This window comes from Aethalodelphis obliquidens, unplaced genomic scaffold, assembly GCF_003676395.1.
Source record: "Aethalodelphis obliquidens isolate GAN/ISIS:26980383/991018 unplaced genomic scaffold, ASM367639v1 scaffold99, whole genome shotgun sequence".
NCBI classification, from domain to species: domain Eukaryota; kingdom Metazoa; phylum Chordata; class Mammalia; order Artiodactyla; family Delphinidae; genus Aethalodelphis; species Aethalodelphis obliquidens.
In genome coordinates, this window is record NW_020838043.1 from 2816393 (window position 1) to 2836929 (window position 20537).

At 44.8% G+C, this 20537-nt stretch overlaps 1 protein-coding gene and 2 long non-coding RNA genes across 6 annotated transcripts in view; all 3 read left to right on the top strand.

The window, feature by feature from the left end:
* Positions 1 to 114: 114 nt before the first annotated feature.
* On the top strand, positions 115 to 3679 carry LOC113614553 (uncharacterized). The gene is made up of 2 exons (XR_003430674.1): positions 115 to 2909; positions 3071 to 3679. It is a non-coding gene; the product is annotated as an uncharacterized LOC113614553 (long non-coding RNA).
* A 6310-nt stretch (positions 3680 to 9989) lies between these two features.
* MAP7D2 (MAP7 domain containing 2) overlaps positions 9990 to 20537 on the top strand; it is a 107834-nt gene continuing 97286 nt past the window's right edge. For 2 of the 4 annotated variants that reach the window (XM_027096122.1, XM_027096125.1), the window contains exon 1: positions 9990 to 10107. In XM_027096122.1, the coding sequence (XP_026951923.1) occupies positions 10056 to 10107 (52 nt within the window). In that variant the 5' untranslated portion in view covers positions 9990 to 10055. The remainder of the gene's footprint in view (positions 10108 to 20537) is intronic. The other 2 variants (XM_027096127.1, XM_027096130.1) reach the window with 2 other exon arrangements.
* On the top strand, positions 13614 to 14643 carry LOC113614539 (uncharacterized). The gene is made up of 2 exons (XR_003430673.1): positions 13614 to 13730; positions 14215 to 14643. It is a non-coding gene; the product is annotated as an uncharacterized LOC113614539 (long non-coding RNA).

Sequence of the window (20537 nt, forward strand, 5' to 3'; positions counted from 1 at the left end):
TATGTACTTTTTTTTTTTTTTTTTTTTTTTTTTGTGGTACGCGGGCCTCTCACTGCTGTGAGCCTCTCCCGTTGCGGAGCGCAGGCTCAGCGGCCATGGCTCACGGGCCTAGCCGCTCCGCGGCATGTGGGATCTTCCCGGACCGGGACACGAACCCGTGTCCCCTGCATCGGTAGGCGGACTCTCAACCACTGCGCCACCAGGGAAGCCCCGTACACGCATTATGAATCATAATTAAGCCCTAGTTTTGACTAGCCTGTTTACTGTACAATGAATTTTTGTATATTCCAGTTACTTACATGAATTTTCCCTTGAGATTTTGGTACAGTTTAATGGAGGCAGAAATCTGCATTTAAAGTGAAAAATGATTGGTCTGTTTTTCATATTTAAGTAGCATGTGGCTATTTTTATACTGATTTTGATATTGTATACATTCTTTTCATGATCTTATTTTGCCACTATAAACATCAACAAAAAAGGCGGTTTTTAGAACCTGAGTTTTAATAGCAGTTTTGAATTTGTAAAGTTGGTAGTTGCAGAAATCAAACACTAGGTGGCACCCAGTTATCTTAACATTGGAGATACTGATATAGTTGTCAACTTTTTTTTTTTTAACTTACTGTGCATAGAAAATTCCCAAACAACAAAAGATTGTTTTGAACACATGCATGTATGTAGAATATTTTTGCAGAACAAAAGGATTATGTTCAAAGTGTCGTTTTATTTTCAGAAGTCATATACGTGTGAGCTACAATTTTGAGTGCTTTATAAACACTTAAACTATGTGTAAATGAAAATTTAATTTCATAACAGTTTGTACAAATTAAGCCTTTGGGAAAGTATCCCTAAGCTGGGGAAAGAGGAGGGAATAACAACTTAATGAAAAGATGGTCTCTTATTTCTGAATGGAAGAACTACATACAGTGGAGAAATATAATAAAGACAGTATCATGCTGCAGAGTATATTATACCCTTACTTTGCGTTTAGGATGTATTTTATTGTGTGTACAGGTGTTTTTTGCTTGTATTTTATTGGGAATTTAGATTTACCCTTTGTTAGTTTTTCATCATCAACCCTAGTAAGATGAAATTAAGGGCAGGGCTAGTTAGACCTAACTAGCCACATTGAAGTGGTATGCAACTGTAAAAGAAATCCTTCATGTAGCTTGTGAAACTTTTATTCTACTGGTCTCCAGAGAACTCTTCAGTGTTGAAAAGTAATACACAGAGGATTAAACCTTCACATGGCTTCAGAAAATAAGCACATCTTTTTTTTTTTTTTTTTTTAGTAAGCACATCTTTGATCCCATGCTTAGTATAATTTCCTTTCCTAAGTGTGCAAACTCTGGAATAAAAATCTGAGGTACTATAAAATATTAAATCAAAAACCAGAAACTAAGAGTGGACAATTGCAGTTGATGTTTCTTACTCTATGGAGTCCCTGAACACTTAACCTAGGTGGAATGTGTCTGAGACCATGGACTGGTTTTTAGTACTCATAAGGAACCAGCCTTGAAGAGTTGACTGAGTGATCATCTTCGTCGGTAATCTAAACCTCTTAAGATACTTAGGCTTCTGTACATAAAAGTGTTCTGGTAAATTTGTGGTATATGCAGATCTTTCCTCCACATTGTTTTACCAAGAATGTTTTGACTCTGCATCTGTGCTACAGTTCATGGTACGGGTGGTGCAACTCAAACATTAGTTTTTCTACTTAACCTCCTCTAATAATATGGTTTGTCTAAAGATTCTTACCCCAATTCACGTGTTTGCAGGTGACATTTTTTTTCTTGTCTACGTAGTAACAGTCCAATCTAGTGCTGTTGTACCCTAGAAAATCTCAAATTATAATGATTAAAATAGTTGGGGTAAACTTGTATTTCATATGCAACACTACTTGGAGGAATTATTTTACTAACTTGTCTTTAGTGTGGAAATTAGTTTCATTGATTTGATTATATTTCAAAGGTGGAATGGAAGTGGTCCTCAAGAAAAAAAACCTTTTTTGTTGTTATACTGTTTGATTCCTATAATACAATGCTAGAAAGTATGCCCTGAAAGAAAATAAAGTCTTTGAAATCCAAGAATAATGATTCTTACTGCTAAGAGAATGTAATAGTTATTACTAATGAGTTCGATAGGCATGCATTTTTCATGCAGTGTTTATTCCACCTCCAATTAGAGTATATAAATAAGTTGTATTACTAAGGTGGCTAAATAACCAAACCAAGTGTTTGTGTAAAAAAAGACTTGCCAAGATTTAATTGTTTGACTGTTGAATCTTTCTTGAAAATCCCGCCTCTCAAAAGAGACCACCTCTTAAGGAGCCTGTAAACTATGCATGATGAAAATTCTTGTATTTTATTAAGGAGTGGCCATTGGTTTACTCACCACATCTGTGGAATCATGGCTATAAGTATAGTTGCTTACAGAACTCCTGGTGACTTGTAGTTTAACTTACTCTCATCTATCTTGTGTAAATATTAAATTATAAGACATTGCATAACATCTTGAATAGATACAAACTGCTGTCAGTATTGACTTCAGAGCAAGTGAGTAATCTAATAGGTAAAAGCATGTTTCAAATAAAATACCTAGCTGGATTTATACTTTATTTGTATTGTGTACAGATTTAACAACATCCAGTATTAACTATGGCTTGGCAGTGAAATGAAAGTAAGTTCTTTATGTTACCTGTCATAAAGATTAAAAAGATTTGTATTGGTGTGAGATGTTTAGATCTCTGTCCTGCTTAGTAAGGGGAAGTTTCATTTATACAGCTTTTACATACCACTTTGTGTTTTTTATTTACCTTCAACTACCATCATTGCTTTTTTCTTCCTATTTTAGAAAAGAACAAAATCTGAATTAAGTCTTACTATAAGTGTGATAAGACACTAGCCTCTCAGGTATGGAGTGAACCGATGAATTCGGAGGGTGTGTTGGACTGTGTCTTCTCTTCCTCCCACAGCCGCCTAGTGCTTAGGAGGCATGTGGTAGAGAGTGAAGAACATGGCCTCTGAGGTCAGGCAGCCTGTGCCACAACCCCCACTCTGCCCTTTACCTGCAGGTGACCACGGGCACCTTCTCCAGCTTGTCTGAGCTTCAGGCTCCTCACCTGTAAGATGGAGATGATGAGAAGAGTACCTGCAGAATCACAGAAATGTTGGGAGGATTAATAATGCGTGTTCGTATGTGTGATCCACTTAGAGCAGTGTCCGCCACTATTCACTTGATATCCAGGACTGTGTAAGAGAGAATATGCACGTCTTTTTTATTCTCTATTTACCATTTCTTTTACTTGCAGTCTTTGGTTCCTATAACAAAAGAAGTGTGTAGAATATATATTTGTATATTCATGTCGACACAATATTTAAAATAATTGCTACCACCCTCATTTAATTCAGCCTAAGACTAACAGATGGAAGTCTCTAAATTGCTTAAAGAAAGGTATTTTGCAAAGTACCAACTTGCTCTATATTTCTTTAGAGAAAGCTTATAATTAGTAATATTGGTAGCTCTGGTCATCTTTCATTCTGAAGTCTTTAATGAGTCCTTTTACCATAGATTCATGACAGCTAATTGGTACTGATTTGGAGGTTTCCTTTCCCATCATTTGGAATTATGTAATCAGATACAAACTATTGCAATTAGAAATAAAATATGAAATAACTTTCAACAGTGTATGCAGTTGATTCTTTTCAAACTGTTTATGACATTTTTAACTAAACTTTTATTCATGATCATTCTTTTCTGAAAATTTTGATGTATGAGGGAAATGTATACTTAATCTGTTTTTTATTTTTGTGTTTTTGGTTGTTTGATTTGAATGAATCCGTTTGGTCAGACTGCAGTTACAGGGTTGCATTTTCTGGGCAAGTGAATTTGTTACAAACCTGTGCTGAAGACATTTTCTGATGGTAAATCAGTTGTCCAGAATGATCTCAAATTTCCAGAATCCCATTCACTGGACCTTATTTTATACTGTGCAAAGACATAGGTGAAGTAGATATTTATCCTCTGGTCAACTTGCTCACTTTTGTTTTTCTTTTTTAACTTGCTCTCTTTTAAAAAGCCAGTCTTTTCTGTTCCAATCCAGGCTTTGTTCGGTTCACAATCTGATAATGGCAGATCAAAAAGTGGGGACAAAACCTGAGTAAAGTCTCATTGCTGATTTGATCCACTGGACTGTCAGGTATAGAATTAGTTGGAGTTTTGCACGTTTGATAAAGTTCAATGCATATTTATGCTTTTAAATATCTCTTGTAAATCTAAGAATAATCGGGATTTTCCTAACTCGATAGTTTATCTACCGAAAGCAAACATAGAAACTCACAATTTCTTTTAAAAAGTGAATTTTACTTAAGAATGTCCCTGACAAGCAGTAAAATGATTAATCTTACTAAATCCAACCCTTGAGTACACATGTTTTGAATAGTTCGTGTGACAAGGTTAAAACGTGCTCCATGAAACACATCTGCGTGCTGTGAAGTACCATAGTTGCCTCACGGAAAAACACTCGTGCGATTATTGAGTTGCAAACTGAACTGGCCATCGTTTTTCTTGGAATACCATTTTGACTTGAAAGAACAACAGACAAACTGGTTATGCAAACGTGCGTTTGTGGTCAGGTTTTCTCAAAATAACCCTGTCACTTTAAGGAAAACAACTGACAGCATTTGTTGGAGGTGATAAGAGTTTGGGGAAACTGATGTTGCCACCATTAGCTTGACGGCTTCGCAGTGAAGAGATCAGAGGTGGTAATAATGAATGTGACTTTTTAATACTGTAGAATGAAGTGTGTTGACATTTGGAAGATCGTAGCGGAGTCAAGCAGTATTTTCTAAATGATGAGTGGGTTTTAACGTACTAGTATGAAAAGATCACTGATTCAGTATTAGATTCCACAATGCAACTAACTTTAAGAAGTTACCATTTGTCAGGATTGGGTATAGTGTCAAGAGCATACACGGTTACCTGAAAAGCCGTTAAAATAGTTCTCCCTTTTCCAACTACATAGTGGCCAGATTTTCTTCATGTGCTTTAACGAAAACATATTGTAACACACTGAATACAAAAGCAGATATGCAACTCGATTTTACTTTTTTAAAAATATTTATTTATTTGGCTGCCTCGGGTCTTAGTTGCAGCATGCGGGATCTTCATTGCAGGATGCGGGCTTCTCTAGCTGCGGTGCGTGGGCTTAGTTGCCCCACAGCATGTGGAATCTAAGTTCCCCGAACAGGGATCGAACCCGAGTCCCTTGCATTGGAAGGCAGATTCTTAACCACTGGACCACCAGGGAAGTCCCGAGACTCAATTTTCATTTAAGCCAGACAGTAAAGAGATTTGCAAAAATGTGAAACAACGCCACTCTTCTCAAATTGGGAGGGGGTTGTTACTTTTCATTAAAAGTATGTTATTTAGGCTTACTGTTAAAGTAACAAATCTTTTAAAAATTTTCTAGCACATCAATACTCCCACAGGTGAACTTGTCATTTCAAGGAAAACTGAGTGTTTGTTGCAATATCACACATGCGCTTTCAAGTAAAAATTGAGTTTTGGAAAACTAAACATTCACCGCCATTAGCAGATTACAGAAGTTCTTTGGGAGTCTCAATTTTAGGTGTAAAATAGGAGTTGGTGAACTTTTACTAAAGGACCAGATAGTAAATAGTTTAAGCTTTGTAGGCCATATGATCTCTCTTACAGCTATTCAGTTCTGTCAGTGTTGTGTTGCACAATAGCCTGAGACAACACGTAAACAAATGAATGAGACTGCATTGCAGGAAAAGTTCATTAACAGAAGTAGGTGGTGGGCTACATTTGGCCTACAGGCCGTAGGTTACCAACCCTTGCTGTAAAGGGACTCTGAGGCAAAAAAATTGAGAATTGCTGCACTAGACTTAACAACTAGATGGTATAACAGATTTTAAGATGTTCAGGGAATTCTCTGGTGATCCAGTGGTTAGGACTCCGTGTTTCCACTGCAGGGGGCACGGGTTCGAGGGAACAAAGATCCTGCATGCTGCGCGGTGATGCTAAAAAGAAAAAAAATGTCGTTCAGCTCTAACTAGATTTTTAGGAAGTTAGCCTAATGGCAAAAGCCCAGCAAACTAATGTCATTTTGTTAAACAGATGGCTTAAATAGAAAGACACTGCTCATAGATGGTATGATGTCATAAAAATGCCAGTTCTGATTAATATTCCAACAGGATTTGGGGGGGATAGAAAAATTGATTCTAGAATAAGTTCATATGGAAATTATGAATTTCTAAGGCAATTTTAAAAGCAGAGCAAAGAACTTCATCAGATACTGTCACACCATAATCCATAGTAATAAATAATAGATGCAGTAACAGACAAAAAGATCAGAATAAAGAGCTCAGAATCAAGCCCATGTACATATGGGAATCTGATACATGATAAAAGTGGTTTCAAAATCATCGGGGAAAGGATAGAGTACTTAAAAGTTGGTGCTGGACAAACCTACATTTTACAGAGAAAAGTAAATATGGATCTCTTGTCACCGTATACAGAAAATAAATTGCTTTAAAGGTAAATCTGTAAACTAATGAAAATGTAGACTATTGTGAGTGGGCAAGTATATAATTAAGACCTATGGCCCTCGTTAATTCCTTCTAACTACAATTTGAGTTGTTCTCTTTCCCCCTTGAGGTTCATCTCCACCGGAGTTGAGGGACTACAATAAACATCGTACAATTTGACCTTTTACATCTGTATCCAGAACAAAACCAAGACCTCTTAAAGCACAAACCATAAGCATAAGGTGAAAATTGATAGGTTTTATTTTGTAACCATGGGAAAGATTGAATGAAGAACTATCAATGGATGTTAAACCTTAGGAAGAAGTTTTGGCAAGGAGTAGAATATTTGCTTGGCCTTAAAGTGGCTCCCCACAGATTGCTGATTAGTTGCAAGAGAAAAATAGCACCTCTATACTGGAGAAACTGGCAGCCAATTAGGTAAAATTATTGTATCCATGTTATATTTACTGAAGTTGATAACTAATGTGGGTGTTTAAGACTATCCTGAGAGGACTTCCCTGGTGGCGCAGTGGTTAAGAATCCACCTGTCAGTGCAGGGGACACGGGTTCGAGCCCTGGTCCTGGAAGATCCCACATGCTGCGGAGCAACTAAGCCTGTGCGCCACAACTACTGAGCCTGCACTCTAGGGCCCGTGCACCGCAACTACTGAAGCCCGCACGCCTAGAGCCCGTGCTCTGCAACAAGAGAAGCCACCCCAATGAGAAGCCCGAGCACCTCAACAAAGAGTAGCCCCCGCTCGCCGCAACTGGAGAAAGCCCGCGCAAAGCAACGAAGACCCAACACAGCCAAAAATAAAAAGACAATATCCTTAGGAAATACGCACTGAAGTATTTAAGGGGAAGGCCGTGTATATGTATGCAGCTTGCTAGAAAAAGAACCAAGGATAAAAAAAAAAGAGGCACAGCTAGGATTACAAATGATAAATGGGGCAAAATGTCAGGGATAGGTGAGTTTGAGTAAAGGGCATATGACTTATTTGTAAATTCTTATTTGTGCAACTTTTCTGTAAGTTTGTGGTTATTTCCATATAAGAAGCTTTTTTAAATGGATTGATTTTGGCATAAAAATTGACGTTTTGCTAATCTTAGAAAACGTTAGTTGACTAGCGTGAAATATTTAAGCCCATAAGGATTATCTAGAATACAAAAAACCTGGAAATCAACAAGAGAAAGACAAGTAGCCCAATAGAAAGACAGGGATTGAACAGGTAATTTACAGAAGAGTAAACCAGAATAAATGCTTAATCTCTTTTTTTTGATGTGGACCATTTTTAAAGTCTTTACTGAATTTGTTACAATATTCTGTTTTATGTTTTTTGGGTTTTTGGCCTCCAGGCATGTGGGATCTTAGCTGCCACAGCCCCTGCATTGGAAGGCGAAGTCCCAGTTAATCTGTTTCTGATAGATTTGTATACAGTTGCAATGGATAGATGTTGAAAACAATTCCAAGCAAGGAAAAACAGAATGATAGCTGGTGTGCCTTATCATTTATATAAATTTAAACCACGCATATCTTCACTATATGTTTGAAAGTAGAACTACAAAAATATATTAAACAGGAGGTGTATATGATTGAAGAGAGGAATGCAAGTGGGAATAGAAAATAAACAGAAAAAATAGAATCAAAAGAGAAAAAAATAGAATCAAACTAGACAGGGGTATTCTGACAAGTCAGCAAGCCTTGAGCTCAGGAGGTGGATGAGTTATAAGCTCGTACCCAAGGTCTGTAAGACCAAAAGAAGAAAAAAAGAAAAAGTGAAAACAGCTCCCAAGCCCTAATTAACTTGTCTCAATCTTATTGAGTTGGAAGCAGTTTTCATTACAAACAAGGGGCCAGCCCCAACTTGCCCGCTTTTCTGCTTGTTTGTGTCTAAACTCCCCTTCTGGCTTTCTCACCATAGCTGCGCCCTACTCCTAGCACACCTTTGGGAGTGTCATGAACACGTTCATCACATTTTTGTGCCAACAAAGGGACTCTTCCCAAGCTTTTCACTAAGAATCTGGTTGTCAGTTACTGAGAGTTTCAACTTGTGTGTGTTTTTTTTTTTTTGTATAATTTACACACCATAAAGTTCACCCGTTTAAAATGTACAGTGGCTTTTAGTATAGAGTCAACCATCCCTATAATGTAATTCTAGAATGTTACCATCACCCTCCCCAAAGAAACCTTGTACCCTGATTCAGCTCTATTCGGCTTTTTAACCTTGCATTTCTTTCTCCCCCAGGGGTGGAAGTTAAAACCCGGGGGCTGGTCACTGCCCACCAGAGAAACGTGCAGCCTGGGGCTCCCCTGGGGTGGGTTATCACTCGGCAGGCTATATCTGGGTAAACACCTGGAGGCTTGAGCTGGCTCTGCGAAGATGTCTTTTTCAATATGTATATTTTTGAAAAGAAGTTAAGTGCTCTGGCAGGGGTAAAAGGACATCCAGGGGAAACACACCTCCACAGGCCCCCACACCCTGTCCAGACGCCTACTCCCAAGGCTACACGTTCAGTGCACTCTCATTTGTCTTCCCAGAGATGTTCTCACAGAGATTTCTCTAGTGCATTATTTGCACACCAGGAAGAAGCCATTGAGTAGCGCTCGGGTGCAATCAGCCTGGGAGTGGGGGCATGGTTGGAAGGCTGACTGCGTGCCCCTCCTCTTCTTTGAAGGTCCACCAGTCTGGCTTCCTGGAGCCCCTCGCTGCGGTGAGGGAAGACCTAGCGCCTGCCACCCGTGCACCTTTGTGCTTGGAGGGAGGCATCTGCACATGTGGCACTGGCCCAAGCGGCGCCTGCCCGAGGCCCTAAGAGGACCTGTTTCCAGAGCTGCAGCTCTACGTATGTGGATGCCTAGTGTGTGTGAACTTCTGCGAGCCGTGTGAGAACATGTGCGTGCTGGGTGGGCAGGTGTGTACACATGGTGTGTGCGCGCTGTGTTCACACTGCGTGAGGATGTGTGTGCACCCTGTGTGAGAAACTACATCCCATGTATATATAATGCTGAGTGTATGCACTGTGTGGGGACGTGTGTTTACACTGGTTGTGTGCATGCTGTGTGTGCGCACTGTATGAGGAACCGTGTGCATGCCGTGTGTGCGTGCGCGCTGTGAGGACTGGTGTGCACATCGAACGTGCACGCGGTGTGTGGGAGCGCTATGAGAACTAGTGCTCACACTGCACGTGCACGCCGTGTACTCGTGCTGTGTGAGGGCTGGTGTGCGTATTGCCAAGTGCAGGAGGTAGGCGCCTGCTGCTTGAGGACCCGTGTGCAGCTCGCGTGTGCACGCGGTGCTCGTGCGCGGCCTGAGAACCGGTGCGCACATCGCACGTGCACGCCGTGGGGGGGACGCGTGCGCGTACGGACGCGCGCAGGTCCGATACGGCGCGGCGGCAGGGGCAGTGCGCCTGTGCGGCCCCGGCATCCCGATGGAGCACGGCGTCGACTGCGGGGCGGCAGCCGGGACGGAGGGGTCTACGCGGGCCCCCCCGCTTCCCGGGAAGATGGCCGAACCGGGCGCGGTGCGGACCTCGCCGCCCAACCACCGGCCTTCAGGTAGGGCTCCCGGGATGCGGCGGGCGCGTGGGAGCCTCAGGCCCCCCGGGCGGGCCGCAAGAGGTAGAGGTTGTGGAGCGCGAGGCTGTGGGGGGCGGGGCGGGGAACTGAGCTAATGTCCTTTCCTCAGCCCGGGGTCGCCTGGGCGCGGGACCCCGGGGCCGGCGCCCCTCACGGTGCCGGTGGCAGAGTACGCTCTCGAGTGGCCAGAGTGGGTGGGATTGGGGGTGGCTTAGGGTGGGTGGCAGGTATGTTTGGCGTGCGGGGACCGGGGCCACGCTTGATGCCCCAGGGGCCCGGGGGGCTGGCCCCGCATCGCGGAGCAGCAGGCGTGGGGGGCACTGGGGCCGACCGAGCGGGCGCGGGGGGTGGCCGGGGCCTGCGCGCCTGCCCAATCTGCGTCTCGGGCGTCGCGCGCGAGGGGCAGCCCAGCTTCATGCTTCGCGGCGTCCCCGGGGGGCAGAACCGACGCGTCACCCACTGGCAGGGGTGGCCAGCTGCGAGCCCCGGGCCGGGTTCCCCTGCCGCCCGCTTGCGCTCCCGGCGGCCGCGGGTGCGCTGCCCAGGGGTCTGGCGGGGTCGCGGCTCCCTCGCGTGGCAGCGCGACGGATGAGTCCCCCGGCCCCAGAGGCTGCAGCTGCTGGGAGCTAAGGAGGGATGGTCCCCGGATTGGCTGCCTGGAAACGAGCGAAGCAGGGAGAGATTTTGAGGACATTTGGCAGAATTTTAGATAAGCTGGTTTCGCATCTTCTAACGTTCTGTAAAGTGGTTGCAGGTAGTGCGGGTGTGTAAGCAACTTGGAAACCGATTTCATGTTTTTCCTGGCAACACCTTTTTTTTTTAAGTTAGTGTGAGGTATTTTTAAGGCGTGTTTTACCGCAGTATAACGTGCATCCCACAAAAGCGCACAGATCTTAAGTATAGGATTTGGAGAATTATCACATAGTGAAGATCTGCGTGTTTTATGTAAGGTGTACCAAGGAAGGGAAGGAAATCAAGGGCAATGTTCTTTAGTCACTTAAAACATGGTTTTCATGGGGGAGGGGTATGTTCTGATTGGGCCTTCATTTGCATCATTTCGAGAAGGAGGAGGTGGCTTAAATCTTTCCCAGTTTGCGTTTTTCATCACGCATTTGTTTTGAAGGCAGAATTTAACAAATATCACAGGATAGTGATATAAATACTAAAAAGATGTACTTCTGTTTTCGTCCTTTTTGTTTGGGAAACTCGGCTGCATGTGCTAGGGAGAAACCCAAAACCCACCCATCCATCAGAACCAGCCTTGGGGGAGGGGGACCTAGTAGAATATAACATTGGAAAAGGGAGGTTGTTAAAGTTCACATTTTTATTTGGTCGAGTTTAAACAATTAGGTCGTTTCGATGTTTTAGAGGCAGGGCGGAGCTGTATGGTTGAGCCTGAAATATCTGTGATATTTTAATTTATTTGAAGGCACTCAATAAGGGGACATCCTTATTAAGTTCTAGTTGGAAACTTTATTGTAGAAAAATAGCTTAAAGCTCTTTTCCTTCATTTGAAATTAGAAATATGGAAAGACATGTTGTGTGAAGGTTTAAAATATTTCAGGGAGTTCCCTGGTGGTCCAGTGGTTAAGACTCCGAGCTTCCACCGTAGGGGGCATGGGTTCATTCCCTGGTCTGGGAACTAAGATTCCACAAGCCGCGCGATGCGGCCAAAATGTGTATATATATATATATATATATATATATACACACACACACACACACACACACACACACACACACACACACACATATATACACACATATATATATATATTTCATAAACTTCTATGTGCATAAGGGTTGATGTGGAATAATTGGAGTGTTCAATTTAGGTGCCAGGTAGTACCATGGTTTGTTCTTTCAAGTGGGTTTTGTGAGGCTAGGTACTTAGAAAAATAATGTCATCCTCAGAGAAGTCTTGATTTTTGAGTTTTTTGTGTTTTTTTAATATTTATTTACTTACTTACTTTTGTCCGCGTTGGGTCTTCATTGCTGCGTGCGGGCTTTCTCTAGTTGCGGCGAGCGGGGGCTACTCTTTGTTGAGGTGCTCGGGCTTCCCATTGCAGTGGCTTCTCTTGTTGCAGAGCACGGGCTCTAGGCGCACAGGCTTCAGTGGTTGTGGCTCGTGGGCTCTAGAGCGCAGGCTCAGTAGTTGTGGCGCACGGGCGCAGCTGCTCCGCAGCATGTGGGATCTTCCTGGACCAGGGCTCAAGCCTGTGTCCCCTGCCTTGGCAGGCGGATTCTTAACCTCTGCGCCACCAGGGAAGCCCTTTGAGGTTTTATTATAATACATCTTGGTACTGATTACTCTTGGCTGCCCAAGGCCTTATCATTTGGGACCCATTCTTGATGAGAGTGAACCTGCATTTCTTGAGAGTCAACCATTGATCCTAAGCTTGTGCTGAGTGCTGTGAGGGGCAGAAAAGACTAAGAGGCCTGAGGTGTTTAGGCTCTCGGACAATTTCACGGCAGCACAGCTGGGCGATATGGGCCGGCAAGTGGTTTTCCTGGGAGCTGTTGTAGAAGGTCGCAGGGGAATACCTCTCTGGTTGTTTCTTCTAGCAACAGGTTCTTCCAATACTGAAATTCTGTGCATTTTTTCCCCATTACCCACCAGTGATGCTTGCTTTCTTTCCTTTCAGTTACTCCCAGAAGAGAAATTACCAGATGTGCTGTTCTCTTTAGTGCTTGTGTTATATCACAGTATCAGGAATGCGGAGCAAGCGCCTGTTGCTTGGTTCTGCCTCAATACCTCTAGAGGGCCAGCAGAGTCACCAGGTCACCGTTGTCAGGCTGCCTCGCTGTTACACAGGTCGTGGGCACCGCTCAGTCTGAAATGCCCCCTTCTCCCCTTTTCCCTTCGGGCGTTCACTTCCTCTAGGCTTCTCTCAGTCTGAATTAAGGAACTCGTCTTGCCTGTGCCTGCAGCACCTGCAGGAAAGCACTCTTCTTCTTCTGCACGTGTGACGACATTAACCTTCCAGTTCCTCTCGGCAGGTGTTCATTGGGTGCCCACTGTGAGCAGGGCCCTGTGCTGGTGGCTCCTGCTGTCATTGGAGCTCGGGCGATCGAGATCCAGACTGCCTGGGTGTGAATGCCGCCTCTCCCCTTCCTGATGTCTCACCTCAGGGAGACACTGCTGAGCTTTAGTTTTCTCACCTTTAAAATGGGCTTAAGAACACCGTGGGGGGGGGGATAGAAACACTGCCTTGAAGATGAAGGAATTGATATCTGTAAAGCAGTGCTTGACACACAGTAAATGCTGAAGCTGGTTAGCCATTGTCCCTTCTGTTAGATGATTGGCTTGAGGGCGAGGCCTGGTGCAGAGGGTGACTGGATGGTCATCCTACTCCCCCTCAGAGGTTTTTGTCTTTGTTTTTGCGGTACGCGGGCCTCTCACTGTTGTGGCCTCTCCCGCTGTGGAGCACAGGCTCCGGACGCGCAGGCTCAGCGGCCATGGCTCACGGGCCCAGCCGCTCCGCGGCATGTGGGATCTTCCCGGACCGGGGCACGAACCCGTGTCCCCTGCATCGGCAGGCGGACTCTCGACCACTGCGCCACCAGGGAAGCCCCCTCCTCACAGTTTTTTCACGCAACAGGTGTGTAACTGATGTTTGACAATTGCATTATGCTGGGAGCAGCTCCACTGGGTTGAGGAAATACTCGTGAGTTGGATTAAAGAAGTGTGTCGGTGGAGGAGCTTGAGATAGTGGAATTACAAAGCATGTTTCCTAAGGCTTGTTGAACTTTCCAGTGCTTTCTGCAGGTAAATACTGTTTACTGAGTTCAGTCCATTTGCCCATGGTTCCCTGGTAAGGAGGGAATTGCTTTGAGTTGAGACGAGGTTCCCTGCTGTCCTTCCATCTGCCTGTCTTCCATCCCCCATCCTAGATCAGGAGAATGGAGGAGTGCAGACTGGAAGTTCAGGAGAGCCTCCCCCCAGGGGCCACAGTAGGGAAAAGGAAAGGCTGAGAGTAGGGCCCCAAGAAATCAGAGTTCTTCATCCTTTCTCAAAGTTGCTACATTTAAAACCATTCTTTTTTTTTTTTTTTTTGCCACACTGCACGCCTTGTGGGATCTTAGTTCCCCGACCAGGGACTGAACCCGGGCCCTCAGCAATGAAAGCGCGGCGTCCTAACCACTGGACCACCAGGGAAGTCCCTAAAACCATTATTGACCACTGTCATCGTAGAGCTGTTTGGACCAAGAGGAGCAACTTGAGCTTGTGCGTGTGTCCTAACGTTGCAAGTCCCTTCGGCAGTGAGAAGGGCCAAGGTCAGGAGCGAAAGAAAGTTGTATTTGATCTGGGGCTTCTGGCTTTGTGGAGTTATGGCACTGAAGGACTCGGACCTGGCAGGACCTTCGGGGCAAATTCCTGAAAGTCTGACCATCAACTGTTTCTTTTCTGATGTACTGACCCTAGTGACCCGACTGGTCAAATTTTGTCATTTCTATCTCTATCCCTTCTCCCTCTCCACAATTAAAGGATGTTTTCCTCTCATTCAGATGCCCCATCTTCTGCCATGGTTCACTTTTTAAAAGAACATCTTGCCTTCTGTAGTAGCTATACTGATTGACTTATAACACAGTAGGATTTGCAGGGTTGCTTTGGGTAGACGAGAGATGTGGTTTTCTGGGGGATGCTGGTCAATAGTCTAGTGGGCTTTGTTGGGAGGATTTAACAAGGTAGAACTCATAATGGCTCAGCATAGTAGGTGCTCACAGGGCAGGTAGTCTGATGATGCTTATGATGGTATTGCCCAGTTCCGGGGGGTGGGGGAGGGAGGGTTCGCAGGCAGAGCTGACTCTGGCAGCAGTCTGATAATTTGAAAACTTTCCGTGGCCCTGCCCTCTAGGCTCTTTTGAACGAATTACACCAGAAGAAGGAAGAGGCAGTGGTCCAGGGTGGCTGCCCTTGGGGCGCCGTGGCCCAGGAGGGATTGCTCACCGCCTGGCTCATGTCTGAGGTGACCGCTTTCCAATGAGGAGTCTGCCGGCTAGGCACCTGAGGCTCCGGGGCACGCTGGGCCTCGGGATCCCCTTCATCCGCCTCTGAGCTCTGTCTCAATGTAGGCCTCGGTCTGCTTCTCTCTTGGGGAGCGGTAGCTTTCCTCTTGCCATTTAAAATGCCCAATTCAGTGGTTGTCAGTATATTCACAGAATTGTACAGCTATCACCACAGTCAATTTTAGAACATGTTCGTCACCCCGCAGAGAAACCCCATAACCATTAGCTGTCATTCCCCATTCCCCCTCACCCGTCATCCACTCCCCAGGTCCTGGCAGCCACCCATCTACACTGTCTCCATGGAGACCTCTAGGCTTCAGCCCTTGATGTGCGCACATATTGTGGTTGCCCGGAAGTTCTCGGGTGGCTCTCCATGCATCAGGGATTTAAAAACCATCGTTCTGCACGCTGCATTCTTCAGGTCCAATACTTGCGTTCACCGCAAAGCCTTGTCTTTTCACCTCCTGGGCATTCCTCTGCTCGGGGCCTGCAGGGCCCTGAGAACCTGAATGGAACCTCCCAAGTAGTCTGCAGTCATATATTGCACATGTGTTCATTTTAGCTCCTCAAATAGTAACAGCTGCTAATTGTTGAGCACTTATGTCCCAAGCACCGTTATAAGCACTTGTCATACGTTATTTACTTTATTCCTCATAGCCATCCTTTATACTGTTTTTATTCTCATTTTAGAGATTTGTAATTTTCTATTCCTGTGTAGCGAAACACTCCAAACTTACTATTTCTCACCATTCAGGGGGTTGGTTGGGCTCAGTTGAGTGGTTCTCCTGCTGCCTGTGCTGTCAGCTGGGAGCTCAGTGGGGTTGAAATGTTCAAGATGGCCTCTCATGGTCCGGGTGTCTCAAATTACACAAGGAGTCTGTCCTGGCCTTCCTCACAGTGTGGCAGCTGTTCTTCAAGAGCCAGGAAGTGCAGGTTGCCAGTTCTCTTATGGCCCAGACTTGAAAGTCCCAGAATGTCCCTTCTGCTGCATTTGGTGGTCAAAGCAAGTCACAAAGCCAGCCCAGATTCAAGGGGCGGGGAAATAGACTCCACCTCTTGAGGTGAGGCATGGTAAGTGCCTACTAGGAGAGGAGGAATCTCCCTTTTCGGAGATTCTCTACTGTAACAGCTAAGTACATTGACACTAAGAGAAGTTAAGTAAGGGAATTCCCTGACTCAGCCCTTTCACTGCCAGGGCCCAGGTTTGATCCCTGGTCAGGAAACTAAGATCCTGCATGCTGTGTGGCACGGCAAAAAAAAAAAAAAAAAAAAGAGAGAGAGGTTCAATAAGTTGGTCAAGGTCACACAGTAAGTGTGTTTGACTCTAGAGTTAAGTATTTTTAATCTCCATGCCTCTGTGCCATTCCAGATAGATTATAACAAATTCCTTTTGCACATGGGTCATGCCTCCCGCATTTTCTGTACCCCTCTCAAGCTCTAGCTCAGTACTATCGATATACATTTTATAAGGATTTTGTGTACCTTTTTTTATAGTATACAGTTGTTTTTCTCTACAGAGGTGATGAGGACCTTCATTTCTTAGAATTACAGCAAAAGTTTTATCAACAAAAATGCTTAGAGGAAGAGAAGTTTCATTTAACAGAATTTCTTATTTGCCAGGAATTAAGCCCCCATCCCCTCTGTGCCAGCCTTTATGTTGGGGTCTGGAAGATCTCCTTAGTATGCTTTCCTGTCTTAGAGCACTGCATTGGCTGTGACTGAGGACTGCGGCTCTTAGGTTATCACTCTGGAAGGCCCACGGAAGATTCTCTTATACTCTAGCCCAGTGTGTCTCTAACTCTTAAATACAATTTAAAGGACTTACTAGAAACAAAATATAAAGCACATGTAAAATACAGGTCCCAATTTTAAAATATCAGATTAGATATCAGATTCCAAGATATCAATGGGTATCACATTACTTTGTCAAATTGCTATGAATGTTTCTAAATACGTGCTCTCAATTTATGTCCTTATTGTGGACGATAATGAACAATAAGGAGGCTGGCATCTGTCCACAGGCCACACTCTGAGTAGCTCTGTCCTGGGCCAGCATTTCCCAAAGGGTGTGGTACCTAAGAGGGTTTAGGTTACACGTGGACAAACTTATCTTCTCAATTTTAGATTAATGGTCCTGTGGATTCTTTAATTGTGTTGTAAAAATACAACTAATACATCAAACTGTAATTTCATGAATATTTTCAAACTGTAATTTCACGAATATTTTCAGAATGATTAAAAAAATGAAAAAAATTCAGTTTAAAGAAAACTACTAAATAATGGTATAGGTTGGTGCTGGCTAATACCAACAGAATGCTAGTCACATATGTACTCCTAAATTTTCTAATAACTGCATTGAAAAAGCAAAAAGAAACGGGAAATTAATATAATAATACAATTTATTTAATTCAGTATATCTAAAATATTGTCATTTCAACATGTAATCAGTGTAAAGAATTATTAATGAGATATCTGACATTCTGTTCTTTGCACCAAGTCTTCCAAAACCAGTGGAAGACTTTATGCTTCAGCACATCTCTACGTGGACTAGTCACAGTTCAGCTGCCCAGTAGCCAGCTGTGGCTAGTGGCTCGCATATTGGACGCGGTGATCTAGAACATTTTCCTCATGGCAGAAAGTTCTGTTGGTCACATAGGGCACCATGGTATTGAGTGTGGTATGAAGAACAGGATGTATGCTGCGGTATTCAGTCTATCTTAGATCTCTTGTGTGGAACTCAAAAGATGCTTTGATAAAACGGTCTCCCCTACAATAAGGCAAAACCTCCCTGGACCCTCAGGCTCTGGAGGAGAGAAGCTGCTTTTGCTTTCCCCAGGGTGGGCAAGTGCCGAGGCCCTGGCACGGATTGTCTCGGGGACCTGGCAGGCTGTGGAAAGGGAGTGGGCTCGGCTTTGTGGTAAATGTTGGGCTGTTACGGAGGGAAAGCATGGTATGATACTGATGGAACAGTGGGAGGAGAACAGTATTAGCCAGCGCAGGCTCTCCCAGGTTCAGTGTCGGGTCCGGTGGGGAACCCCGTCTGCAGGGTGGGGTCTGCTGGGCTGGGTCAGGATGGGCTCTGTGAGGGCAGGTCTGGTCATTTCGCCCCAGGGCTAGTGATGTGCTTTCCTAGTTCCTGTTCACAGAAGCCACACTCTGATTATGATCAACAAGTTCTGGTTGGCTGACAGGACAGACCCCCTAACTCTGGAGACCCCATAATTGGACAGTTCCAGTGAATTCAGGGGCTTGTCCCGCCTCCCGCGTCCTAGGTTTGATGATGTGGCAGAGCTGGCACTGGCTATAGGGGGACTTACTGGGCAGGGCCACTTAACCCGAATTCGCTTTCAGGGCCTGAAGGACAAGTCCCTGCCCAGACCAAGTTGTCCCCCTCCTGAGCAGTTGGTCTGTCTTTGCCTTTGACACCGAGTCTTTAAGAGTTAACGGTTGGTGGGGCTTCCCTGGTGGCGCAGTGGTTAAGAATCCTCCTGCCAGTGCAGGGGACACGGGTTCGAGCCCTGGTCCGGGAAGATCCCACATGCCGCGGAGCAACTAAGCCCGTGCGCCACAACTACTGAGCCTGCGCTCTAGAGCCCGCGAGCCACAACTACTGAAGCCCGCGTGCCACAGCTGCTGAAGCCCACACACCTAGAGCCCGTGCTCCGCAACAAGAGAAGCCACTGCCATGAGAAGCCCGCGCACCGCCACGAAGAGTAGCCCCCTCTTGCCGCAACTAGAGAAAGCCTGCACGCAGCAACGAAGACCCAACACAGCCAAAAATAAAAATAAATAAATTTTTTTAAAAATTAAAAAAAAAAAGGGCTTCCCTGGTGACGCAGTGGTTGAGGGTCCGCCTGCCGATGCAGGGGACATGGGTTCGTGCCCCGGTCCAGGAAGATCCCACATGCTGCGGAGCAGCTGGGCCCGTGAGCCATGGCCGCTGAGCCTGCGCGTCCGGAGCCTGTGCTCCGCAACGGGAGAGGCCACAACAGTGAGAGGCCCGCATACCGAAAAAAAAAAAAATTAAAAAAAAAAAGAGTTAACTGTTGGTTTAGCAGGTCAACCAGTGTGCAACCCCAATTGCTATGGTCGAGCTATTGGATTAACTTCCTTCTTAGCTCCATTTTTCTATCCCACTCTTGTTTTTCTCTTTCTCACACTTTTCACATTCATTTCTGCTGTATTTTATATAAGCAGAAGGAGGGAGAGAGGAGTGCATAAATGAATACCTGAAATTAATAAATACAGAGCAGGAAATGCCCCTGCAGCTTGAATTTTTCACCAGGCACCAAAAGTCCTTTATTAAGTAGTGCTCTGTGTCTTTGTTTCAAAACAACACCTTAATATTTGCCCTTAACTTGAAATAACCATCTGAATCATAAACTGGGCAAAACAGGATTCTCCTGCTGTGCTTATTTTTAAAAAGACCCCACACCACACACACACACACACACAAGATTCCCCTATGTTCTCCTCCCTTAGCACCTAGGCATGCATTTTCAGCATTCCATTGACTAGAGAGGCAAACGTCCCTGTGCATGGGGGCCGGGTCTCCTCTTAGGAGAATTTCCTCTTCTCTACCTTATTAACTGTGTGTGTTCGGTTCTCTTGAGCACCAGTCAGGGGTGACAAATGGTGGTGAAATATTATGACAGCCTTCAGTGGAAGCTTTCCTTGCACGTGGGTAAATTTTCCCCCAGTGTAGATATGTGTTATGAACAAAATTTCGTTCATTTTCATCAGCTAGGTAACCAGTATTATTGAAGCAGATTTAGTTACATCTTCAGATGAAAAGCCCTCTAAAAAATTACTGATTGTGGGGCTTCCCTGGTGGTGCAGTGGTTAAAAATCCACCTAACAATGCAGGGGACACGGGTTCGAGCTCTGGTCCGGGAAGATCCCACATGCCGCGGAGCAACTAAGCCCGTTATCCACAATTATAAAACGCTCTAGAGCCCGTGAGCCACAACTACTGAAGCCCGCGTGCCACAACTACTGAGCCTGTGCTCTAGAGCCCGCGAGCCACAGCTACTGAAGCCAGCACGCCTAGAGCCCGTGCTCCGCAACAAGAGAAGCCACCGCAATGAGAAGCCCGTGCACCACAACGAAGAGTAGCCCCTGCTCGCCGCAACTAGAGAAAGCCCGCGCGCAGCAACGAAGATCCAACGCAGCCAAAAATAAATAAATACAATCTTTAAAAAAAAGGTATAAGGAATGAAATTGCACTTAACTGCAATTACAATAAGTAATTTTTTTTCTTACTGCAAAACATGTTCCTGCTCTCCTTTTTTCCCCTCCTCACCCACCTAAGTTTCCACTTCACTTGACTTTGTTTTTGTCAGTCACGAATTATTTCTAAAGAATAATTGCTTCTTATTAATGGTCCATTAATTTCTACA